General features: G+C 45.9%; 1 protein-coding gene across 7 annotated transcripts in view; it reads right to left on the bottom strand.

The window, feature by feature from the left end:
- LOC139819738 (uncharacterized) overlaps positions 1 to 20,451 on the bottom strand; it is a 36,001-nt gene that overhangs the window by 3,382 nt on the left and 12,168 nt on the right. For 3 of the 7 annotated variants that reach the window (XM_071789392.1, XM_071789391.1, XM_071789395.1), the window contains exons 2-4: positions 2,078 to 2,467; positions 1,223 to 1,896; positions 14 to 1,118 (exon numbers count right to left, since the gene is read on the bottom strand). In XM_071789392.1, coding sequence (XP_071645493.1) covers positions 14 to 1,118; positions 1,223 to 1,896; positions 2,078 to 2,467 — 2,169 coding nt within the window. Of the gene's footprint in view, positions 1 to 13; positions 1,119 to 1,222; positions 1,897 to 2,077; positions 2,468 to 6,163; positions 6,419 to 6,689; positions 7,421 to 8,973; positions 9,126 to 20,451 lie in introns of those variants that run through there. The other 4 variants (XR_011733804.1, XM_071789390.1, XM_071789394.1 and 1 more) reach the window with 3 other exon arrangements.

Below are 20,451 nucleotides of genomic sequence, written 5' to 3'. Positions count from 1 at the left end.
AAAAAGATCTTACGTGCTCGAGTTCGACGTGGCGATCCTTTGGGCGATTTCTGTCCTTCGTTTGTTCCTCGGGGTCACCGATCTTGAACTCTTCGAAATGCCGGACGATGTTCGTCACTCTGACCGCACCTTTCGTCTGATCCGGCTCCTTTTGCCTCACCTGGAAGGACGAGCGCACATGGTTGAATCTATTCTTCCAGAATCCACCCTCCTCGCGACCTTTCGTTTCTCTCGCCGAGTTCCTGGTCGAACTCTTCGCTTCCTCCAGATTCAGGCTCCTCGCCGCCTTCGACGACGAGGAGGATACCAGTCCTAGAATGCTTTTTTTAATAGGATCCGCGCCTCCTGGGTCTTGTTGCCTTTTTTCATCAATCAGGAACGATGGACTAGGTATCTTTTTCAGGATTAGTGTGTTGTTGCGAAACTGTGGCTTCGGCGGCAACGCCGGTGGTGTTCTGGGCGGCGTCGGCAATGTCGCCGTTATTTCCGGCAACGACTCTATATCCTCGTAATCCAGATTCTTGGCGATCGTCAATCCTCTCGTAGACATCTGCAGGCAGGTCTTTTCCTCGATTCTTTCCATCTTTAACGGAGGATTGGTCGGTTGAGGTTTCGTCAGGATCTTTCGCGTCTCCTCGACGTCGATCTTGGGCTCAATGATGACTAGCGGGATCGCCTTGGAGTCCTTTGAACTGTCGTCGTCTGACTCTTTTTGAACAATCCTCATGCCAAACTCGTCCTCGGACGCGTTTGCCTCGTTTTCCGCGGTCTCCTCCTCTCTCGATGAATCCTTATTATCCGCGACGGATTCCTCGGAGTTTTTCCTCTCCATCTCTGAACCCACCGACTCGATGTCGGACAACCTGGCTGGCTGAAAACGTACGATTCTGCCGCGATGTTTAAACCGGCGTGGTACTGATAACACCGAATTTTCTTCCTCTTCCATATCCTGCAGCAGGATCTGATTTACGCACTCCAACACGGAATTATGATTGCTGTTTGGCCGGTAAGTGCTATGCCTGAATACGTCATCGTTCAGCCGATCCTCATCCGGATCGCTATACCAATTTCCACTGGTGTCCTCCACCGTCAACTCAGGCGTCTCGAGCTTTGTCTCGCTGCAAAAAAGAAATCGGGAGGATCGTTAGGGACTAAAAGAACGTAACGGGAGAGAAAAAAAAACATAATTCCATCTAACGAAAATCGCTTGCATATTACGTACATATTATTATTATTGCTATAATCATCTTTTGTCCTCGACTGCTCCGTCCGCTGTAGATTCCTCTCGTTCACTTCGTTGCAGGCATTGATGTAAATCGGTTCCTCTTTATCTCCCTCTTGATTACTTATCCTTGTCTGTTCCTCGTCCTCCGAGGCGAAGTTACAGTCCATCCCGTCGTCCTTGCTCTCCGTTCTCGCGATACCGACCACCACCTCAGTCACGTCGGGACTCTTGGACGACGTTTTCTGGCCCCTCGTCCTCCTCTTTGTCGACACTGTCGTCGTACCGTCCTCCTCCGTTATGTCCTCGTCATCCACGATCATCGTCGTTTCGTTTTCGCTGTCGGTCACCGTTGTCGGCGTGCACCTGCTCGAGCACTTGTTCAGGGTCGAGCCGGGCGACACGTCCGTGCTCTCGCCCTCGCAGAAGCCCTCCGTGCTGAGCAACGAGGGACTACCCTCCGTCGTCGTCGTGACGATAGACGCGTCTGTGTTCTCGCTGCTGGTCAGACTGGTCTTCGAGATATCGCTACCGGCGAAACTGTTCGTCTTCCTCACGCTGTTGCGGTCCAGTTCGTCCAGGATGCCGGACGACGCCGGGTTCAACCGCTTGATTATCTCGCACTTCAGACTCGCGATTTCTTTGCCAATACCGCTCTCCTGCAGCGTTTCTCTCTGAAAGCGACCAGTCGAATAGGTTTGAACTTAGGAAAAAAAAACAGAACGTGGAAAGTGTAAAATTCATTCTGATAGTCTTATATTATTATTTTCCCTATTTTTCTTTTTTATAAATTAAAAGCTGCTGATCGTAGACAGACTTATGCGCTAATTATTGTGTTAATTTTTTTCAAATTACTCGTAAATTGCCGAAGTCCTTCTGCAGATCCTTGTCGACGTTGACCTCGACATCGGTAGCCGACATCGTTCGATCGCGCTTGCTCTTAATATAGTTCTTTGTATACCGCCTGAGCATCGCGATCTCCAGTTGCTGGTTCCTGATGACGTTGTCCTTCTCGCAGAGCATCTGCCTGATCGACTTCTGCTCCTGCTTAAGACGCGCCTCCAGGAACAGCAGCGCCCGCAGTATCCTCGAGAGCTGCTGATCCCGCAGAATCTTCTCGGACTCGTGACCGGCGGTACGGTGGTCCAGCTCCCTCACCAGCTCCCGGCATTTCTTCGTGGCGGTCTTCAGGGCCTCCTGGGTCCGCGCCAGTTCCTGCTTGAGCGTCCGGACTTCGGCTTCCATCTGAAAAACACGAATTTCAGAAAAATAAATCTCACGAAAAATATCCACATTAAGGATTATTGTCGAATCTTAATGACATTCTGTGATCAATTTATAAATCGATATTTCCCTCACAAAAATATCTGATGAATTCTAGATTAAATATTAAAGAATTAAATTTGTATCGGATTGACAGAATAAAAGGTTCCTTTGTAGAATCTCTTGGAGAGTCTCCCCTTCTTCTAAATTCTCCAGATCTCTCTCGGGATAAATGGCTCGCGTTGCACAATGCGGATCGCGACGAGATAGATATTCATCGTGCATGCGAGTAGGTACGACGCGCAGACCGAGGGATGAATACCGCCAGCGTCTGAGCAAAATCGTGGAACAATGCCGGGCCGGTCTTCGGCCTTGCTTCGCGCGCGCGCGAAAGAAGAGAAGTCGCGACCGAGCTGAACTGACTCGGAGAAAAAGAGACGTCCGCGTTCGCTCGTCCAGATGCAGGAGGGGACCGGCTCCCAGGACCGGAAGGACCTGACCCGGCCACCGAAGAACCGGTAAGTCACGGCCCGCGAAACGATAGAACGATCGGCGACGGCGGTCCATTGTTAGGTAAACAATTTCCAACTTGACGCATTGACTGGCCAAGGATGAGCGGGGCATTTGCATTTTGGGGTCATGCACGATGACGTGCGACGACTCCCATTATTATCTCAGTTAATGAGATTCTTTGGCGAGTCTGGCGATGATCGGAATAATGATTTCATCGAAGAGTTGAAACTAATTATTCAGGGTCCGTAGCTTCAATTTCTACAGTACAAGCTTAAAAATATTAATTAGAATGAAAATGACAACGCGACCACAAGTCGAGCGGTCTCACGGACCGGAGTGTGGCGAATTAAAGACTCGAAAATAAGTGTGGCTAGCTATAAAATTAACAGTGTGCAAGAAAAATGCGTGATATTTGACATATTTATATGTATATATTTATTATCGAAATTTCTTATTTTTGCAAAAATAAGTTTATCTTACGAATATTTGCAATTCCGGATTTCAGTTCCGGATTTCTACGAGCGGCAAGTTAATTTTGCACGGAAGAGAATTGCGATTTTCGTGATATTATCTCCCGGGCGAAAGTTTATGTCCGATCGGTGTACTTACAATTAGACTGAAAATTAGAAACAGAAATTAAAAGACGTTATCGACAGCTTGTAAATTTGCTAAATCATTCGAGTTTTATTTTCGCTGTCATTCTTCGGCGGTTTCAACTCGCGGGAGAGAGAATCTCTCCGGGGATTTACGAGCCCAGATTTCCGTTTCCGCATGCGGCGAGCTCGCCTCGCCAGAAAAGGAAACCGCGAAGCGGCACTTTCCGCTAGTCAATTTAACGCCGTTTCTCGAGCGGGCGAGCGATCTAACGGGGCGATGCAGGCTAAAGTGCAAGCCGGCGATTACGCGTGGTTTATTCGCGGCTGGATATGCAGCACTATATCTCGCGCCCGCCTTTCCCGCTTTTACGGGCGTTACGAATACGATACATACATCGACTGGAACGTAACGAAGAGTCCCCTCGGCAAATAACTCGCCGATGTTCAGCGTCTCCTCGCGGCCGATAAGCCGCGGCCGCAGCTAATTAAAACGCGAGATGCTAATCGCGCCCCGAAGAACGAGACCGTGTCTCCGCCAATTAACGAGCGAGCGAGAGCGGTTTTTTTTTAGACGCGAGCTAAATCGCGTCGTGTGGGGTCCTCCCGATACGATCTGTCTAAAAAAATCGGTTGTCGTTGGTCCCGAGCTTCCTTCCACCGCCACTTTCTGCGTTTCAGCGATCCGTTCTTTCATAACAATTTCTTTTCTTTTTATGTGATTCGCATCTCATCGGAATGAAGCCTTCTCTTCCGAAGATATTAAATTTCGACGCGTATATTTTGATAGCTCTGAGAACTTTTGGAATCGAATCTTTCCTGTACGAGTCCTCTCATTCTCCATGCGTCGCAGAGAGGCAAAATAATCACGCGAACCTGAAATACGTGCGCTCGCCGGAGGAGAACTCGCTAACGGGAGGGACCGCGTGGACGATCCTTCCGTGAAATTCCTTTAAGAACCTCGCGCGCGGCGGACCGGCCGATTACAAGGTTACCGAGTCATCGGGACGGAGGTTTCTCAGGCCGTTGGCGCTGGCCATAAATTATACGCCCCTGGTTTTGAGGGAGGGAGGGAGGGAGGGGGAGAGAAAGAGAGAGAGAGAGAGAGAGAGAGAGGCGAATTAGAAGAATCTGGCCAAGACGATTTTTTTTTAATGCGCGAACGAGGTAAAAGTAAAACGGCGCCCTAAACGAGATTCTCTTGAACTGAAGGGTGTAAATATCGAACAAGTTACTTTGCAACATACTCGTATATTAAAATAATATAAATTTCCAAATGTACAGGAAATGAAGCCGAAGTTTTTGTTAACATTTTAATATCTTCATCGAACTGTTATTTTGTCATAAGATTTGTTTGTCGGATATTGAATCGAGAAATTTAATATTTGAAATGAAATACGTCAACCTTCTTTCTCGTATTTAACGCAACGTAGCTTCATGTAAACTCTCTGAAGAGGTTCTTGAGTTACTTTGCTTTATGTTCACTTTACAAATCATAAACTCTTCACTGTTAAACATTAAAAGATGAAATTTAAACCAATACCTTGAGCTAGATAACATTTTGTTATTTACATGTTTTAACTACTATGTGCGTCGAAATTTATTATTTTAATGCAAAACAATATTATTTTGACTTTATTGGATTAGTTAAATTACTACATATATTGAATAAGAACAGTGGCGACCTATAGGAATAATTAAAAATGAATTGAGTATATAATTTGACGCTATGAATTTAAGTGAATTCAATTTTTTCTCAGATGGGAGTTCAATCTCAGGACCTATTTATAAAATTGCTCGCGTCTCTAGAGAATCGTCGTTGACGTCGGTCAATAATCTCCCACGACGATACGGAAACGGTCCGTCGGCCGTAACAATGACCGTGAAAAGTCACGCTGAAAAGTCACGAGAGCGCCTTGAAGACGCCAGGCAGGAAGCGCCGCGGAGGATGTGCCGCGGCACGTCTCTCCGGCAGGAAGACAAGTGTGACACAATACGAGCGACTCATGTTTTCGTCTTTCAATGCCGCGCAGCGAGAGGTAGATAGCTTCTGGCTCGTCCTCCGCTCCATAATAAATGCGAGTCCACGCGAGTTCACGAACTCGCGTGGAACTCGCTCCATGCCGCTCGGAGCACGCGCGGAGCAGCACGCCGAAAAGTGTGCTGTGCGCGACTTTCTCCGCTCGCCGGCCAACGGTTTTTCGGTTGGAGGTGCGCGATTGGAGGTCAAGCGAGCCGGCTCGAGACAGATCGGGGGATCGGTACAGTTATCCGCCTTTGTGTTCGCTGCGATCGAGGCGAGATCGGCCGCCTCGATCTCGGCCGCCGATCGGAGTCGCCGCGCCGCGCGAACCGGAGCCAAGCCGATAATACGTCGCGCGAGCGCGATGGAACCGGTGAGGAACCGGTAAACGGAGTCCTGATATCGCGAGATATCGCGACGACGCATCTCCCCGATGACCGCGACGAGAGCGGTTCGCCGGATGACGTCACGCTCCTCGGTGTATGTCGCGCCGGTGTTCCGCTGGCCGATGAATGGAGAACGCACTTTCTCCGAACACACGTTACGTACCGCCGACTGCATTTGTTGCGCCGCTGCAACAGCTGCGGACGACGGGACGCGCTCGCATTGTTTTGCTCGCGAAACAACCCGGCACCATATGCGTTCCCTCCCGCTCGGAGCCGACGTGCTACATGCATGCGTGCCTGCGTGCGTGCGTGCGTGCGGAACGTACAAAGACGGCCAGGTGTCGGGCGTCGAGTGACTTCCCGTCAACGGCGTCGACGAGGTAATCACGATGTCCTACGAACTCGGATTCCTCGTCTCTAAGTAACTCTGGCGAACTTGATCAACGATCTCATCTCTTAGTTTTTCTTAAATCTCTCTCGAAGAGCAAATCGCGCGCTTCTAAACCAAGTCGTGGCAAATTTATAGCAAGCTCACATATGAGTTCACGCTTGAAAGATACGAATTCGGGACGGCTCGAGAGTAGGTGAACCTCTTGGATCGACTCCAAGTCCACCCGAACCACTCATCTTGGAGTTCTCTTGCCGTTCATTCGGAGCGGACGTTAGCTGTCGCGAAGTCGGGTCTTTACCTTCGCGAATTCCTCCTGGCTGGCCTCCGCGCTATCTCAGGACGATCCTGGCGCATCTGTACGAACGCGCGCGGAATTTTACGTCGCTCCCGATGACGCACTCCGCAACGGCGCGGCCGAATTTCACCTGGCCGCGCGCTACGCGCGGCATTCCGCGCGTTCCCGCGGTCCTCTCTCGGACCCCTCGGGGATTCGGTGAGCCTCGACGGTCCTCGACCAGCTTTACCGAGGCGTTGCGAGCTCGATCACGCGAGCGCGTTGCATCTCGGCCAGGTAATACACACACGCACGCACATGCGGAAGGAGAGGAAATTTCGGAGAACTTGAAGACACTCGCGCCGCGACAACGGTGCTCCTCGGCGCCGCGAAGAAGATATTCGAGGGAGAGAGAGAAAGAGAGAGAGAGAGAGAAAGAGGAAGAGAGAGAAAGAAAAAGAAAGACTTGACGAGGTGCCGCGGAATACCAACGGACTTAGGCCACGGACTGACTCCGACTGGTCGGTGAACACTCGGTTCGTTCGCTGCCGAGCCGCCAGCGAAACGGTGCATGGAAGGGAGAACGTTGCCGTCCAGGCACGGATTTTCAAAGGCCGGAGCTCGATTTCTTCGCGACATCGCTGTCGCGTACTGCTTGGCTGTAATTGCGATCGCGCGACAATGAAGAAGCTCACTCGTCATCATCGGGCTTGGGAGCGGTTCTTAATCCTCCAGAATAGAAAGCTGGGCACTTCGTCTTCCGAATTTCTGGAGATACGCTCTATCTCTGAACGTGTGAACGGCGTAAAAGACTTAACTTTCTGCTAAAACTATCATCGTGTATCGTTATTGCAACGAACGCAAGAAGTTATTTTATTATTCTTTTTTACAATACGCAAGAGAAAATCGAATTATTATAATGAAATACAGAACCAATTTACAAAATCGAGGCGTAACAAAAAATTGTAAGAATAAATAATGAGATAAATTTTACGCAAGATTTATGAGAAATAAATTATAAAATTGAAAAAGAGAGAAGAGAGGAGAGAGGAGAGAGAGAGAGAAAGAGAGAGAGAGTAAGAAAGTTATTATTATTATTATTACTATTCTTTTTACAACACGCAGAAGAAAATCAATTAAATTATTATAATAAGATACAGGAACAACTTGACAAAATCGAGGCATAGCAAAAAATTATAAGAATAAATAATAAGATAAAATTTACACAAGATTTATGAGAAGTAAATTATAAAAGTGAGAGAAGACAGACAAGATTAAAACTATATTAAATAAATTACTTCAAATTATTTGACATCGCTGAACATTTTCTTCTCACAATCCACAGTCGCGAAATAATCCGTTTGCGCACTATTTAGGTGTTAATCGGCAAGTTCAGCCCTGCATCAAGACGGCAAGCGGGGAGAAGGAAGAAAGTAAGGAAAGCAGGGACGAAGGAAAGAAAGAGACGCAAAGTCTGCCTCACGTGCAATTGTATGCGTGCGCGTGTGTGTCGTACGTTTATACGCGGTCCATCGTGCCCAGATGGAAACAGGTAGGGCCACCGATGGCACCGCCGGCCGTACGTAATCCAATGCAAACGTGAGCGGAACGTGTCCCTTTTCTCAGACGCAACGCGAAACGTTCGCAATTCCAGTCAGCTGACTTCTATTTAATCCTTTAAGTTCCTCGTACTGTCCTTCACGTTTCGAGAAATATTGTCAGGAATTGTTATATCTTGATTTTGAAGAGATCTTCAACGTAATTTCGTCAAGTTAACGTCACTCTCCTCCTATCTGATTAATTGAGGATATTATAGATAAAAGATATGACGATGTCCTGGAACACTGTGCGTATTTCCGCGTATCGTCACCCTCATTCGGCGACACGCGAGCTATCGTTGCCGTTGGAATGTTATCAATACTGGTTACTCGTTCTTGATCTTGTCACGATAATGCGCGCCGCGGGAATGGCGATTGTCCTAGAAAACGAGATTCTACAGGTCGGCGCCTGGCCTCTCCGAGCGGAGTGGGTTGTGCAATAGTCGTTCAACGACTTCGTCGAGGTCTTCTTGCTCTCCCTCGCTTTTTACGGAAACCACCTTCGGTAATTCTCATTCGACCGCTCGGAGGCCGTGCCTCCCTCAATCACTTAAATCGGAAGTCCGCATAGCCGGATAAAAAATAGTAAGGATTGTGCGAGATCAAACGAGTGTTTTGTGCGCAAAAGGAAAGGAGTTTGCAATTTATTTTCGTCGCATCTAATATCCTTCGTATTCGTCACCTTTATTGTTGCTCCTAAAATATCGTACCTGTAACTTTGGTTTCCTCGCATCGCGAAGACATCGCGAAACGTGCAGTGTTTCCGATTCCTTTGCGAGCCGCGATGAAATTAATCCCTCCTTTCTCCTCCTTTGCCCTCCCCCCATTGATTTATTAACTCGGTTACCTTAGAGACTTGCTTTATCAGTTCACCGGTTGCTCACTATCGAGACTTAAAGTCGATGAGCTAAACCTTCCTAATCTAAAATATGTTTCTGGTAAGTTATGTTAAAAGTTTCTCATCAATCAATGCAAGATTTACTCACTCCGGAGCATTTGTCTAAAGTCAAGACAATAGAACGCTATAAAAAAAAATAAAAAATATCAGAAGTCTCAAGTGATTAGAAATCAAAAAGAGCACAGAGCCACAACAGTGTTCACAAAAACTAAAATTTTATCTGCATTGTTTCAAAAACGAGATTAACACGCCTCGAGTCAGTTCGCTTTTTCGAGAATCTACATTGCAGCTATCTGTCGAAGTCGACGGCGAAAGCGAACGTAAATCTAACTCACGTCGATCTAAGTCTCCCCTAATTTTCTGTTTACCGACACGTTAAGAGTTATAAATTATTGATCGCGGCGCGGCGTACCGTTCACTTAATCGTTATCGAATCAGTTTGATCGCGTTGCTCCGTGACTCCAATTAAAATCAAAGTCGGACGCGACGAGGAATGACGACGATGCGATCGTCGACGCCGAAGGTGTATGTACACTGTCAACGGTATCCGGGTCGTACGCGAAATATTGGCTCGCACGTCGCAATGACGAATCCTCTTCGTTGTCGACTGCAAGATAACGATAAAACGGGACAAAGGTGCACGAGCACCTGGATCTCGCGCGATTGATCGATCGTGCCCGCACGTGTGCTCCGCGAAACCAGAACAAAGTTTGCGATCGACGTATCTCTGGTATTGGATACATTTGTAATGCGATATACGCTAGTATCTTTGATATACAGACCGTTCTATTTCGATGAAAAACGAATTCCTCTACGGGACGCATGGTAAAGAAATTCAACAAAAAAAGGTGAAAATTATTAGAATCTGCTGAACACGAAAAATGTATAGAGAGGATGTAATGGATTTTGTTAAAACATTTAGATTGTAACTTGAGGCTTCGCAGAAATAAGGAGGAAATAATCCTGATTACGAAAATGAGAAAGAGTGAAATACCGTGGATAAATATGTGAGCTAACAGATGATAGTACGAAAAAATTCGTATGGAAACCAGACGGGTTAAATTGGAAGAGGAACGTTTCACACTTTATTCTTTTCAGTCTGAAGAATATACGTAAGAAAGTTGTTAAATTCTATAATATGTAATAATTAAAGATTGTTTGCAAGTTATTTGTAATTAATATTTCACATGCACCCGACCCAATTATTGCAATATGTGAAATGATATCGCGGAGATATTGCAGAATCGTGATTTCCAGACGCCATGATTTTCTCTTTAAAATCCAGCTCTTCATAGAAAAACACGGAAAGCTACGCATTATCGTTGCGATGTAACGCGCAAATGTCTATTGTTTCGCGATAAACGCAAGGCAAATTATCCAGATAACCGGGTATTGTGTTATTGCCAACGTTAATAAACACTTGGTAGCGCCGCAAAATTCCGGTTTTGCGCGAATACGAGCGTCCTGTCGGGCGATTACGTCACTTCTTATCACGGGTATCTCGGTAGCTTATTCTTATCGTCGGTTCCTTTTGCACGGGAAAAATACCTGAGTAAATCCAAGCATTTCTCGCGAGAATCCTAAATATGAATGCGAAATGTTTAGCTTTCAGATTTTTGATAACTCCTTCGCCCTCTTCGTTGAAACGAAGAATCTTCAGAAACGTCAGACGTACGATTTCAATGAAAATCAGGATTGAATTTAGAATTAGATGATTTAGATTCAACTTGGAATTAATTTTCACTGACAGACCTTAAGAGATTTATCTTGTAAAGTTACATTCTTCGTTTTGTTTTATTTGACGGTTTGGTTAACGATAAAAACGCGCTGGCGAACGCGGCGGGTTAACCGACAAACCGATTTTACTATTTTTCAGCGAATATAATCCAGTAACGTCCGTTCCGCGGTCGGCATGCCGACAGCGCGACAGGATTTTTGCACACTGCTTAATTACTTATTACTTTCATTAGTTCTCTCAAGGTGGATCGCGATGTGAGCGTAAATACTCACGATCCATACCGGATAGGGATCCAATACCGGCATTAGACGTATCAATACCCAGCTCCAAGGTAAACGATCGATGCCGAAAAAAACGTAAAGTACTTTCGGCATCGTTTACTTTTACCTCCGATATTACGTAGGCATCGTTTACTTTAACTCCGATATTGCGCAGGTATCTATACGAACACCGAGTAGTACTGATGCTTTCAAGAAGATTGAACAATCTTAAATTGACAGAAACGTCGATTATCTAAATTAAGTGCCCTGAACTAAATTGAAAGATCGATGCGTTAAGTTCAATCGAACATTACGCCGCACCGTCTCGGGATGCGGGTGCACGTACATACGTATGACCCACGTGCGAGACAGGTGCGCGACGAGGGTACCGCAACTTCATGGTGCGGGTGCCTCTCACGTCATCCCCGTGATTCTTCCGATTAACAGCCAGGGCACATCGACTTCTCTCGATTGCCCGTCTCTCCCCTCCTCAAATGTATTTCCGTGGAAATCGATCGGTTACAGAGTACTTCGTGAGATTGGTGTCACGCGGAGAACATTACGAAGCTCCTTTCTATTTTTATGTCAACTGCTATCAACTGCTGGCGGAACGTTTCAGACTTCAAATCAATTAGCGACCGGATAGTAGAAGGGAGAGGAGAACCGCTGGCCGCTCGCGCACCTTTTAAGCCTTCGTAAAACAATGCCACGTGTGTGTGTCACACCGAGTGACATATGGCAGCCAATGGCGAAGAGTTACGAAAAAAACCGCAGAGGATCGATATACAACGCTGAGATAAGACCGATAGGTATGTGACGGCTCGTTGTTAACAGCGAATGTGACATACTGTCTCTCTCCCTGTCTTTTTCTAAAACGTTAACTGTAAATAAAATCCGAAAGATCGACGGCAACGCTTCACGATTGTGATTCGTTGCACGTCTGCGCGTTATATTGTAAGTACTGGAAGAATCAAATTAAATAAAAGAACGTGTCGTATTTTCTTTTATACTTCCGCGAAAGTGTCTTAGCTTGACATTTAGGATGTAGACAGCGCGATATTTCCGGGACGTTCTATCTCCGGGATATATTTCTAGGACAAATGACAGACTCTTCCTCGAGGAAAATCGTCCCCCGGTTCCGGCGAACGGTTCTCTGCGTACATGAGAAAACAATTCTGAGAATATATCGCGGTAGAACGATGACAACGGCGACGGCGTAAACGCGCACAAATGCGATAAAGTTGTCGCTACCAAACGTTAATGATCGTGTCGCTGTTATCTTATCAGCGCGCGGAATTTCTCCGCACTTTAAAGCCGGCTACGAAAGTGCCGACGAAAGTAGAACGTGCACATTTCGGGTATATACGGATCGTCGCGGATCAGTTATCCGAAAGAACCGTCTCCGTTGCATATTTTCGCAAAGTTGCTGGCCGCTTTGACGCCCGTTCTGCCGCAAATAATTTCGCCGACAAAAGACGGCGGAATCGCCGAAAGTAGCTAAAAACTAAAAAGGCAGCTGCATGCTTTTAAAACTTCACACACGAAGGATGGGCTATTATAGCGACCTGAAGGGGTTATTTTCAGCGTCAATATCAAGGATCGACGTCAGCGTTTAACGTCAAGGGGCGACAATATTGAGACAAAACTCAGCGGTTCTTAACGTATCGATAATCTACTCACGATTGCGCGATTTAACAATTCGACACTCCGCAGTTGGACAGTCAAACTGTAGAACTTTCGCCCCATATATCGGTCGAACAGAGAAAACTGGCCGGGCACATTTTTGTCGCGCATCGCATGCTCTATCGCCTGCATTCCGCTCTAATTGTTGCTCTCCCCTTATCGCCGATACGTTTGTATCCGCGAATCGTATTCGAAAGTGCGGATAGTAAACCTAATCGCGAGATACAACAGTGCATCCGAGGAATTCGAGATGAAGATTAAACCTATCCGCGCGTGTATCTCGAAGGAAATCTATCATTTATCGTTAAAAAAAATTACATCTTGATTTATAAAATATTGTGCTTGAAAAAATAAATTAAATAATTCCCGAATCATTGCCGGATCATTAAAACGGCGAAAGAATCTCTCGGTATATATATATCTTCACACTTCATCGCTTCTCTACTCCGCTCCAGATTGCATGTCCGACGGCTCTAATGATGAGTAGCGAACTTCTGTGCGGTCCCTCGATCCTTTGAATCGTTTCCTCCCGTGCCGTTACCACCCCTTCGCTCGCTTTCTTGCTACCGATCTCGCGATCGCGATCAATAGAGATAGCAACACGAGATGCGCGACACGGATAACAAACACGCGGCGGGGCGCGCATGCGATATTACGTTTGAAAAGTGAGCACACGTGTCCAATGTGTAATGGGCCCCGCGTGAGTTGCCTTCGGGGTGAGTTGCCGGGGCCGTCTTCTTGTTCCCAATGCTTCTTGTTCACGACAACCTCCCGCTGCAAGCCACTCGTCGGTGTGGCTTCCCAGAGTTATTACGATTACATTACTACGGACGAGGCTACTCGATTCACTCGCTCGTAAAGCTCGCACGTGATAGAAATTCCTAGCGCACGATAGAAATTCATCGCTATACACATCTTCACGCGGTCTTTAAGTTCCTCTATACGGAAGGCCCCAATTATTGAAGAAAATCAAATGAGTCCAAAGTGCTCTCTTATATATTTATCTGTCCCTATCTATTTTTATTTTTCTTACACGTTTTATACTTTTTATACTCACTTATTTACTTGCTTTTATCTTATTTATTTTCATATACATATGTGTTTTCGCGGTGTGTATATGCATTGAACATATATTTCCATATATTTCAAATCTCCCAACGAATTATTATAATAAATACGTATCGAGAGTGTGGTTTAATATTTTCTATACATTTTGTTGAGTTTTAAACATAGAGGCGTAAAATATATCGATCCATCGAAAGAATCGATTTCGTTTTATGACTTGGCAGGTGTATGAATAAACTCGTTACGTATCAACGGATGCAATTATGTCAATAACGATCGCTAAGGAACACGGCTCCAATCAGCGACGGAAGTTAAGCGATGTCTTGGTCATTGTTCCATTACTTCTTCTTCCTCCTCTTCTTAATTTTTTTCCCCCCGGTGCTCATGTCCCTTCCTTTCCTTTATGAGCTTCGCTACGTAACAGGTTTGCACTGGTGTTGCGAATGTTTATTACGAGAGATCATGCATGCGTACATTACTATCATTCATGGCAACAGACTTCCTGGTGCCTCCCGTCGTAAACGTACGACTTCTTTTTCAAGCTCTAGAAACGCGTTTCATTCGAGCGAAATGCGAGCGATGACTAAAGAGAAAATATCAAGAAGGACTAATACAGGCATTGCAGTCGCGGAATGTATGATAAAAATTATCAACTGTAATTTCTGCATGTATTTTAATCAATACGCAATAAAATTCAAATTTTTAACGCGTACGTGTATATGTATGAGATTGTCGTATTACGATTTTATAAAATTTACCATTAAATTCTCTTTGGTTCTCTCGTAAACTATCGTAATTTGAAATCGCGAGGTGCACAATCCCCAGCAAGGTTCGAGCATCTTTCGGAATGCATTATGCTGCAACACTCGGGAGAGGATTGAAACCGCGAGTTACAATAACTCGCGTTTCTTTCTCCGCTCGCGAAGTACCGCGAGGTCTTCCCTATTGTACGCAGCGAGACAATGGACAGATATTATACGGGAGGGAAGAGCCGTATAGCAGAGAGAGGTGGCGACTCTCCGGGATAAGAGGAAGAGGAAATCACGAGAAGAAGAACTTCACGGTCTAGGCCGTGGCAGCCTCCGGCTGTCCATTAGATCGAGCGTGTGTGATAGCTCCGGCTACGATTGTTACGCTCCGGCGTGGCATCGCGCGTAAAAGCGCGCGGCATTTCGCGGGGGAGGATGATCGCGCGTATCACGATCGATCGCGCATCCTCGCGCGACTCCAGAGATGCTGACGGAAGGACCCGCGAGACGCTGAAGTTGACGGTGGGAGATGCGAGATTCATCGGGACGCGCGATGGAGTGGCGAGGTAACGCGCGGGACAGCCAATGCATGATCCGCTGAAAATGTACAATATGCCTCGACATGAATAAGGCTTTGTACGCGAAATATACGTCGAGTCCTGTAACAATAGATCTTAATTTTTATCGATAACTTCCGCAGCCAATTGGAAAGTCCTCCGTCATTTCTTAACGAAATATTCGAAACGATTTTTTTAATGAAATAATTTTATTTTAGCAATAAATAATATTATCGAATTTATCGCTCCTTTTGATAATCACTAATTTGAGTGTGTTTGACTCTTCTATCTATTATTCTTCCTTGACATAGCCACGCGCAAAACTGTGGAGAAATTTCTCTCAACGCGCAATTAAGTACGTGGCGAAAAGCCACGCGAACCGAAGAGCGCGCGAAACGTTGTTATTTCTCGGGCAATTACGGCACGAAGAAAAGTTCCCGAAAATTATATACATTCCCGGCGATTAAACAGTACTCTGATTTCACCGATTGCGACTCCCGGGGTCCCGGGACGAAACGCTCGTTCGGCCCAGATCTTATAATTCTCGCTTAGCACGCACACGTCCGCGTCCGCTTTCCTCGTGCGAGAAAATGATCGGCCTTGAACTCTCTCGCGCCGACCTTGAGTCGAGGAGGCAGGGGCCCCATCGATCATCGGCACGCAGCCCGGGCTCGCGCGGGTCCCGCACAAATTACTTAATTGATATCCAGCCGATTCGAGACGGTCTGAGTTCGCGGGCGCATCGCGAGCCTATTATGGCGGATTTGCACGCTTCCCCTCGTCCCCGGTTGCCCGATCGGGCGAATCGTCCGTGGCGAAAGAAAAGCGAATCGGATATAAACGCTCGGGCAAAAACGATCCCGATGAAATTTCCGAGCCGGGAAAAAGATCCGAGACCCGCGCGGCGCGCGCAATCCTCGTACGTCCGAGAGAGATCTCCGCCATTAAAATTTGATCCGCGGCGCGGCGGGACACCCCGTACGAACGTTATGCGGAACGGCTTACAATTATGTTATTACACACAGATTGGTATTGTGGGGTAATTGTAGTTCTCAAACGGCAGGAGGTCTCATAATTCCGCTTTCGCGATTTTTTTTTCAGCGACCAGCGTCGAGCAGTTTACCCCTGAACGAGAACTCGCTCATCCATTAGCCGTCGGTTAACATTTATTCTTGTTGCAGATTCGCTTTCACTCTCGGCTTTTTGTTCCTCCGCGGCTTCTATATCCTCTCGCTGATGCGCTTAAACAGAACAAAAAAAAAAGGAGCTCGTTCGCCCAACGCGCTCACGTGACACGCTCGCGTCAAGCTTGAACCGTGCAAATTCGCTTTCACGCGCTTTTCCACTCCGGCTATTACGCCCTGCTTTGTATCCCCTGCTCCTCGACGCCCGATTAATTCTCTATGTCTTTGTTTTATATATCTTTCGCTGCCGTAATCTTCTACAATTGCACCGGCCAGCTGAACCGGATAATTAACTAATCTTCTTTCGACGCGATCGGCGATCGGGCTATTTTAATTATATTGTCACGCAAGATCGCGCTTTTGCGCCGCTCCGTGACACGACAGCGGAGTGGAAAGGAATTCACGTTTAAACTCCTTCACTCCCAGCGTCCTCGGTCATGCGTGTAATCATTTTTTTTTCACCTAAAATACGGAGATGTTATAAAATAAATTTCTCTCTTCAGTTAGACGTTACGGTTAATTTACACGAGAATTCCTCAAAATTCCTGATTGTGTCCGCGATTGCGCGGACCGCGTCAAAGGGATAACTCTCACTGTCAGATTTCTCTCCCGATACGAGATACCCACGGATTCGAGACGAGACGCAGAGAGCGACTCGGAGCTCGGAGTACGCTCGTCCCAAAAGACGCGGGCCGCGTCTGATCGGCGTCGGACATGCGCGGGTATCACGCAGCCGCGTTGTCCGTTGGCCAAGTCCGACGGCGCGAGGTGAGAGACACGCCAAAGTCACGTAAGCACGACCGCGTCCGGTACAGACTGCGATGCCACGCGTCTATCCGGAGAGCAGAATGTACGCACGTGGCACGTGCGCCGCGCCGGTCCGCGCCGTCCCGCGCTGCTGACGCGCGCGGTCTCGCGGTACACGCGGCTTGCGCACTCGAAGCTGATTGCGACGCCCCGGTGGAATTGGACAGGGGAAAAGCACGTGTAACCGAATCGTGTCTCGCGGTCGTAGATATATCAGGTTTCTTATCTGATACATTAAATCCCATATCGCTGTATTACATGTATACTTAGCTGCACGTAAGTTGTTCGTAAGAGAAGAGATTCGTTCCCTTGACCCGAATATTGGAGGTCATATTTAACGCAAACGATAAGATATGCGCTATTATACGTACAGGTTTTACACGAAAATACAAGTACACGGTGTTTTTTGATAAAATTGAGAATTTATATCGACACCGAAATGTGTTGACCGAGATGGATGAGGTATATTAAAGATACCGAATCGTTCAGATAAATTCTGAGCCGCCAATTAAATTTAAGATGAAAAGGAAACGGATAAGGGCAAAAAATATAAACCCGGCGCGACAGCCTACGATAAAATTGTGTATAAATTTGTTTTTCTCGCGTCTCTTATCAATTTCTTTAACCGCGGTGCGAGTTTTTATCTTCTTTCGGAATTTTTTAAAAAGAATACACTTATCAATTCGCTTCCTGAACGTAATTAAAAATTTTAACTCAGTTAATTAATGATGCTAATTAACGACGTCGTTCGCTTTAGGATACTTTACCGTTACGTCACGTAAGTAATGAAAATATCGCGCGAGGGCAATGACTGTTCACGGCAAACGCAGTGAAATGCACCTGATATGATAGTTTTCCTCTTTCACGCGACAAAAACGCCAACGGCCTGCTGTATACTCGCCGTTTTTGCCTCGCGGTGAAATTCCAACATCGATAGTCATCTTACACGTTGTTCACGGCTAATTTTATAGCTCCTCGCGGAATGAGCGCAAGATAGGACGAAAGAATGATCTCGCTTGCTCATCATCGAAGAAATCGCATCGCGGCTCGCATAATCGGCAAGTCAAACGGTCAGGCTCACAGTTGACCCTAAGATTTTCTCCACCTCTATCTCTCTTTTCTTCTCCTCGCAAATTTCAGCGATATGAACAAAAAAAATTATAGTCTCACTATATAGGTACGTGTACCACTGCACGTTATTTCTCTCGCTTTATCGAAAAAAAAAGACAAAAATGCTGTCGCTTCCTAAAGAAACTTTTCCCCTTTTTTTGCGGAATGGAATAAATTAGATGGAAATATGCTGTGCTTATCACACCATGGCCAACAAAACAGATTCACTCTCCGCACCGTCGTCTAATTACGCTTGTAATTGCATTACACGCAAGCGTGCCTTTGAGTTAATTAGCCGGCGCATTTTCCGGCGGCTGAAAAACTGATCTGTTATTTCGAGATACGATCTTTGTTAATTAAATTAAACCAGGAGAATTAATCTCGTTAAATTGAAACTATGTATCTCTAAAAGGCCTTAAAACTCGAAAGTCTTTGTTGCGCGCGCGCGACGATACCTCTGCTAATTGCGGGCAATTAACGAATGCACTTTCCGGCTCGATTTACTTTTGATTTCGTCAGCGCGTTCGCGCGTGTGTGATTACCATGTAAACTTCTCTCTTCGCCGAGCGAGAGAATTAACGAGCGTGCACGGGGACGCATTTCGACGCGACGCATCGCGACGCGATGGCACGAGGCGCATAAATCTTGATAAGGCTAAAATGAGAAGCTAACGGTACGCGCGAATGATTAGCACACTAACCAACATCGAGGGGAGTCGGAGACGAAGACTCTCTCGACTGCGCTTATCCGATCGTAGAGGCAGCATTCTTAAGCCCCGTATTTACGATCGCCCCTTTCCGCTGAAGAAACTCGGCTGAAACCAGTCCCGAGACATGATACGCTTTAATAAATAAATCCCGAGAGTCAATTTGATATTCGTTACGTTATACATAATCGCTATTATATACGATTCGATTGAGGAGACTCGGATATATTTGTTATACATGAATCTCACATCAAAACGTGTGTCGTGAGATGCTCGGAATTGAAGTTCAGTTTCTCACAATCAGTCAAGTGTGCTCTCAGGCCTCTTAGTTGATCACCAGTCAAAATGAGACTATTGAACTGTCCTTGTTTCGAGAAATTTCGTAAAAAAAAAAAATTACTTAGTCGGTCCATTTACAAGTAAAATGCTTATAAATATAATAGAGTATATAAAGATATACTTTTATCTGATTTATATTCGATACTCCTTCGCTATTGTGAAAAACTGATATTACGATTTTTAAGTAATAATTGACGAAAAATATAATAGTAAAGGCTCATAAGATTAGAAATCAATCAAAGAAGGATGGAGCGTGGAGCCGTAACAAGGTGTTGGTATTCATATATTCTATAATTCCGTAAACAATTCGTTAACAATTCGTTAATTCTTTACGGAAGTAGAGAATACATGAACACCAACACCTTGTTACGGCTCCACGCTCCATCCTTCTTTGATTGACAAAAAATATGTATTTTTTTCTATTAATATTAGTTTCTATCATTTATATTTAAAAAAATATGAAAATGTCGCGTTGAAGCAGCATTCAACTTGCATCAGCTGTTAGATACAACGGTTTTGTTCGGACAAATTCCTCTTATGTCCATAAATCGAATATGTGAGAAACAACAGTCGGGTCACCGAGGCAAATTTCGAACCCGTTAGGATAATTTCCTTTTCTACGATTCCAGGAGTTACTCATCCGGGAAGACGCGTCACGCGTGAACGGCAAGCATAAATCATCATGACGTTCCTTAACGCCGTCAAGTGATCTCTTACTCAGAAGTCCGGGACGTAAACGTGAGAATCGGAACGCGTCCACGACGGAAAAGCTTCGCGGTCCAGATAATCAGAAGTATCCAGCATAATAAATCTGGTTCAGCGAATTTTCAAGTTGTCCGTCAGCACATTCGCGATTATAATCATTCGCGATGTGCAATCGTTCGATTTCTCTTTACTCCAGTATAGCTGTCACGCGTTTCGTGAGCTATCAAATCCGAAATTAATCGTCGCGATAAAACGCCCGGCGTCTGTCATTGATTTCTTTCCATCACTTACGGCGATAAAAATAAATATCATTGCAAATTTATCAGACCGCATAAATCTGCAATCTAAAAATCCCGCTGTCGCGACGTGGAACTGTATCTGTATCGC

This window comes from Temnothorax longispinosus, chromosome 9 (assembly GCF_030848805.1).
Source record: "Temnothorax longispinosus isolate EJ_2023e chromosome 9, Tlon_JGU_v1, whole genome shotgun sequence".
Taxonomy (NCBI): domain Eukaryota; kingdom Metazoa; phylum Arthropoda; class Insecta; order Hymenoptera; family Formicidae; genus Temnothorax; species Temnothorax longispinosus.
The sequence above is the reverse complement of the archived record's forward strand: the minus strand, read 5'-3'. Positions and strand labels throughout refer to the sequence as shown.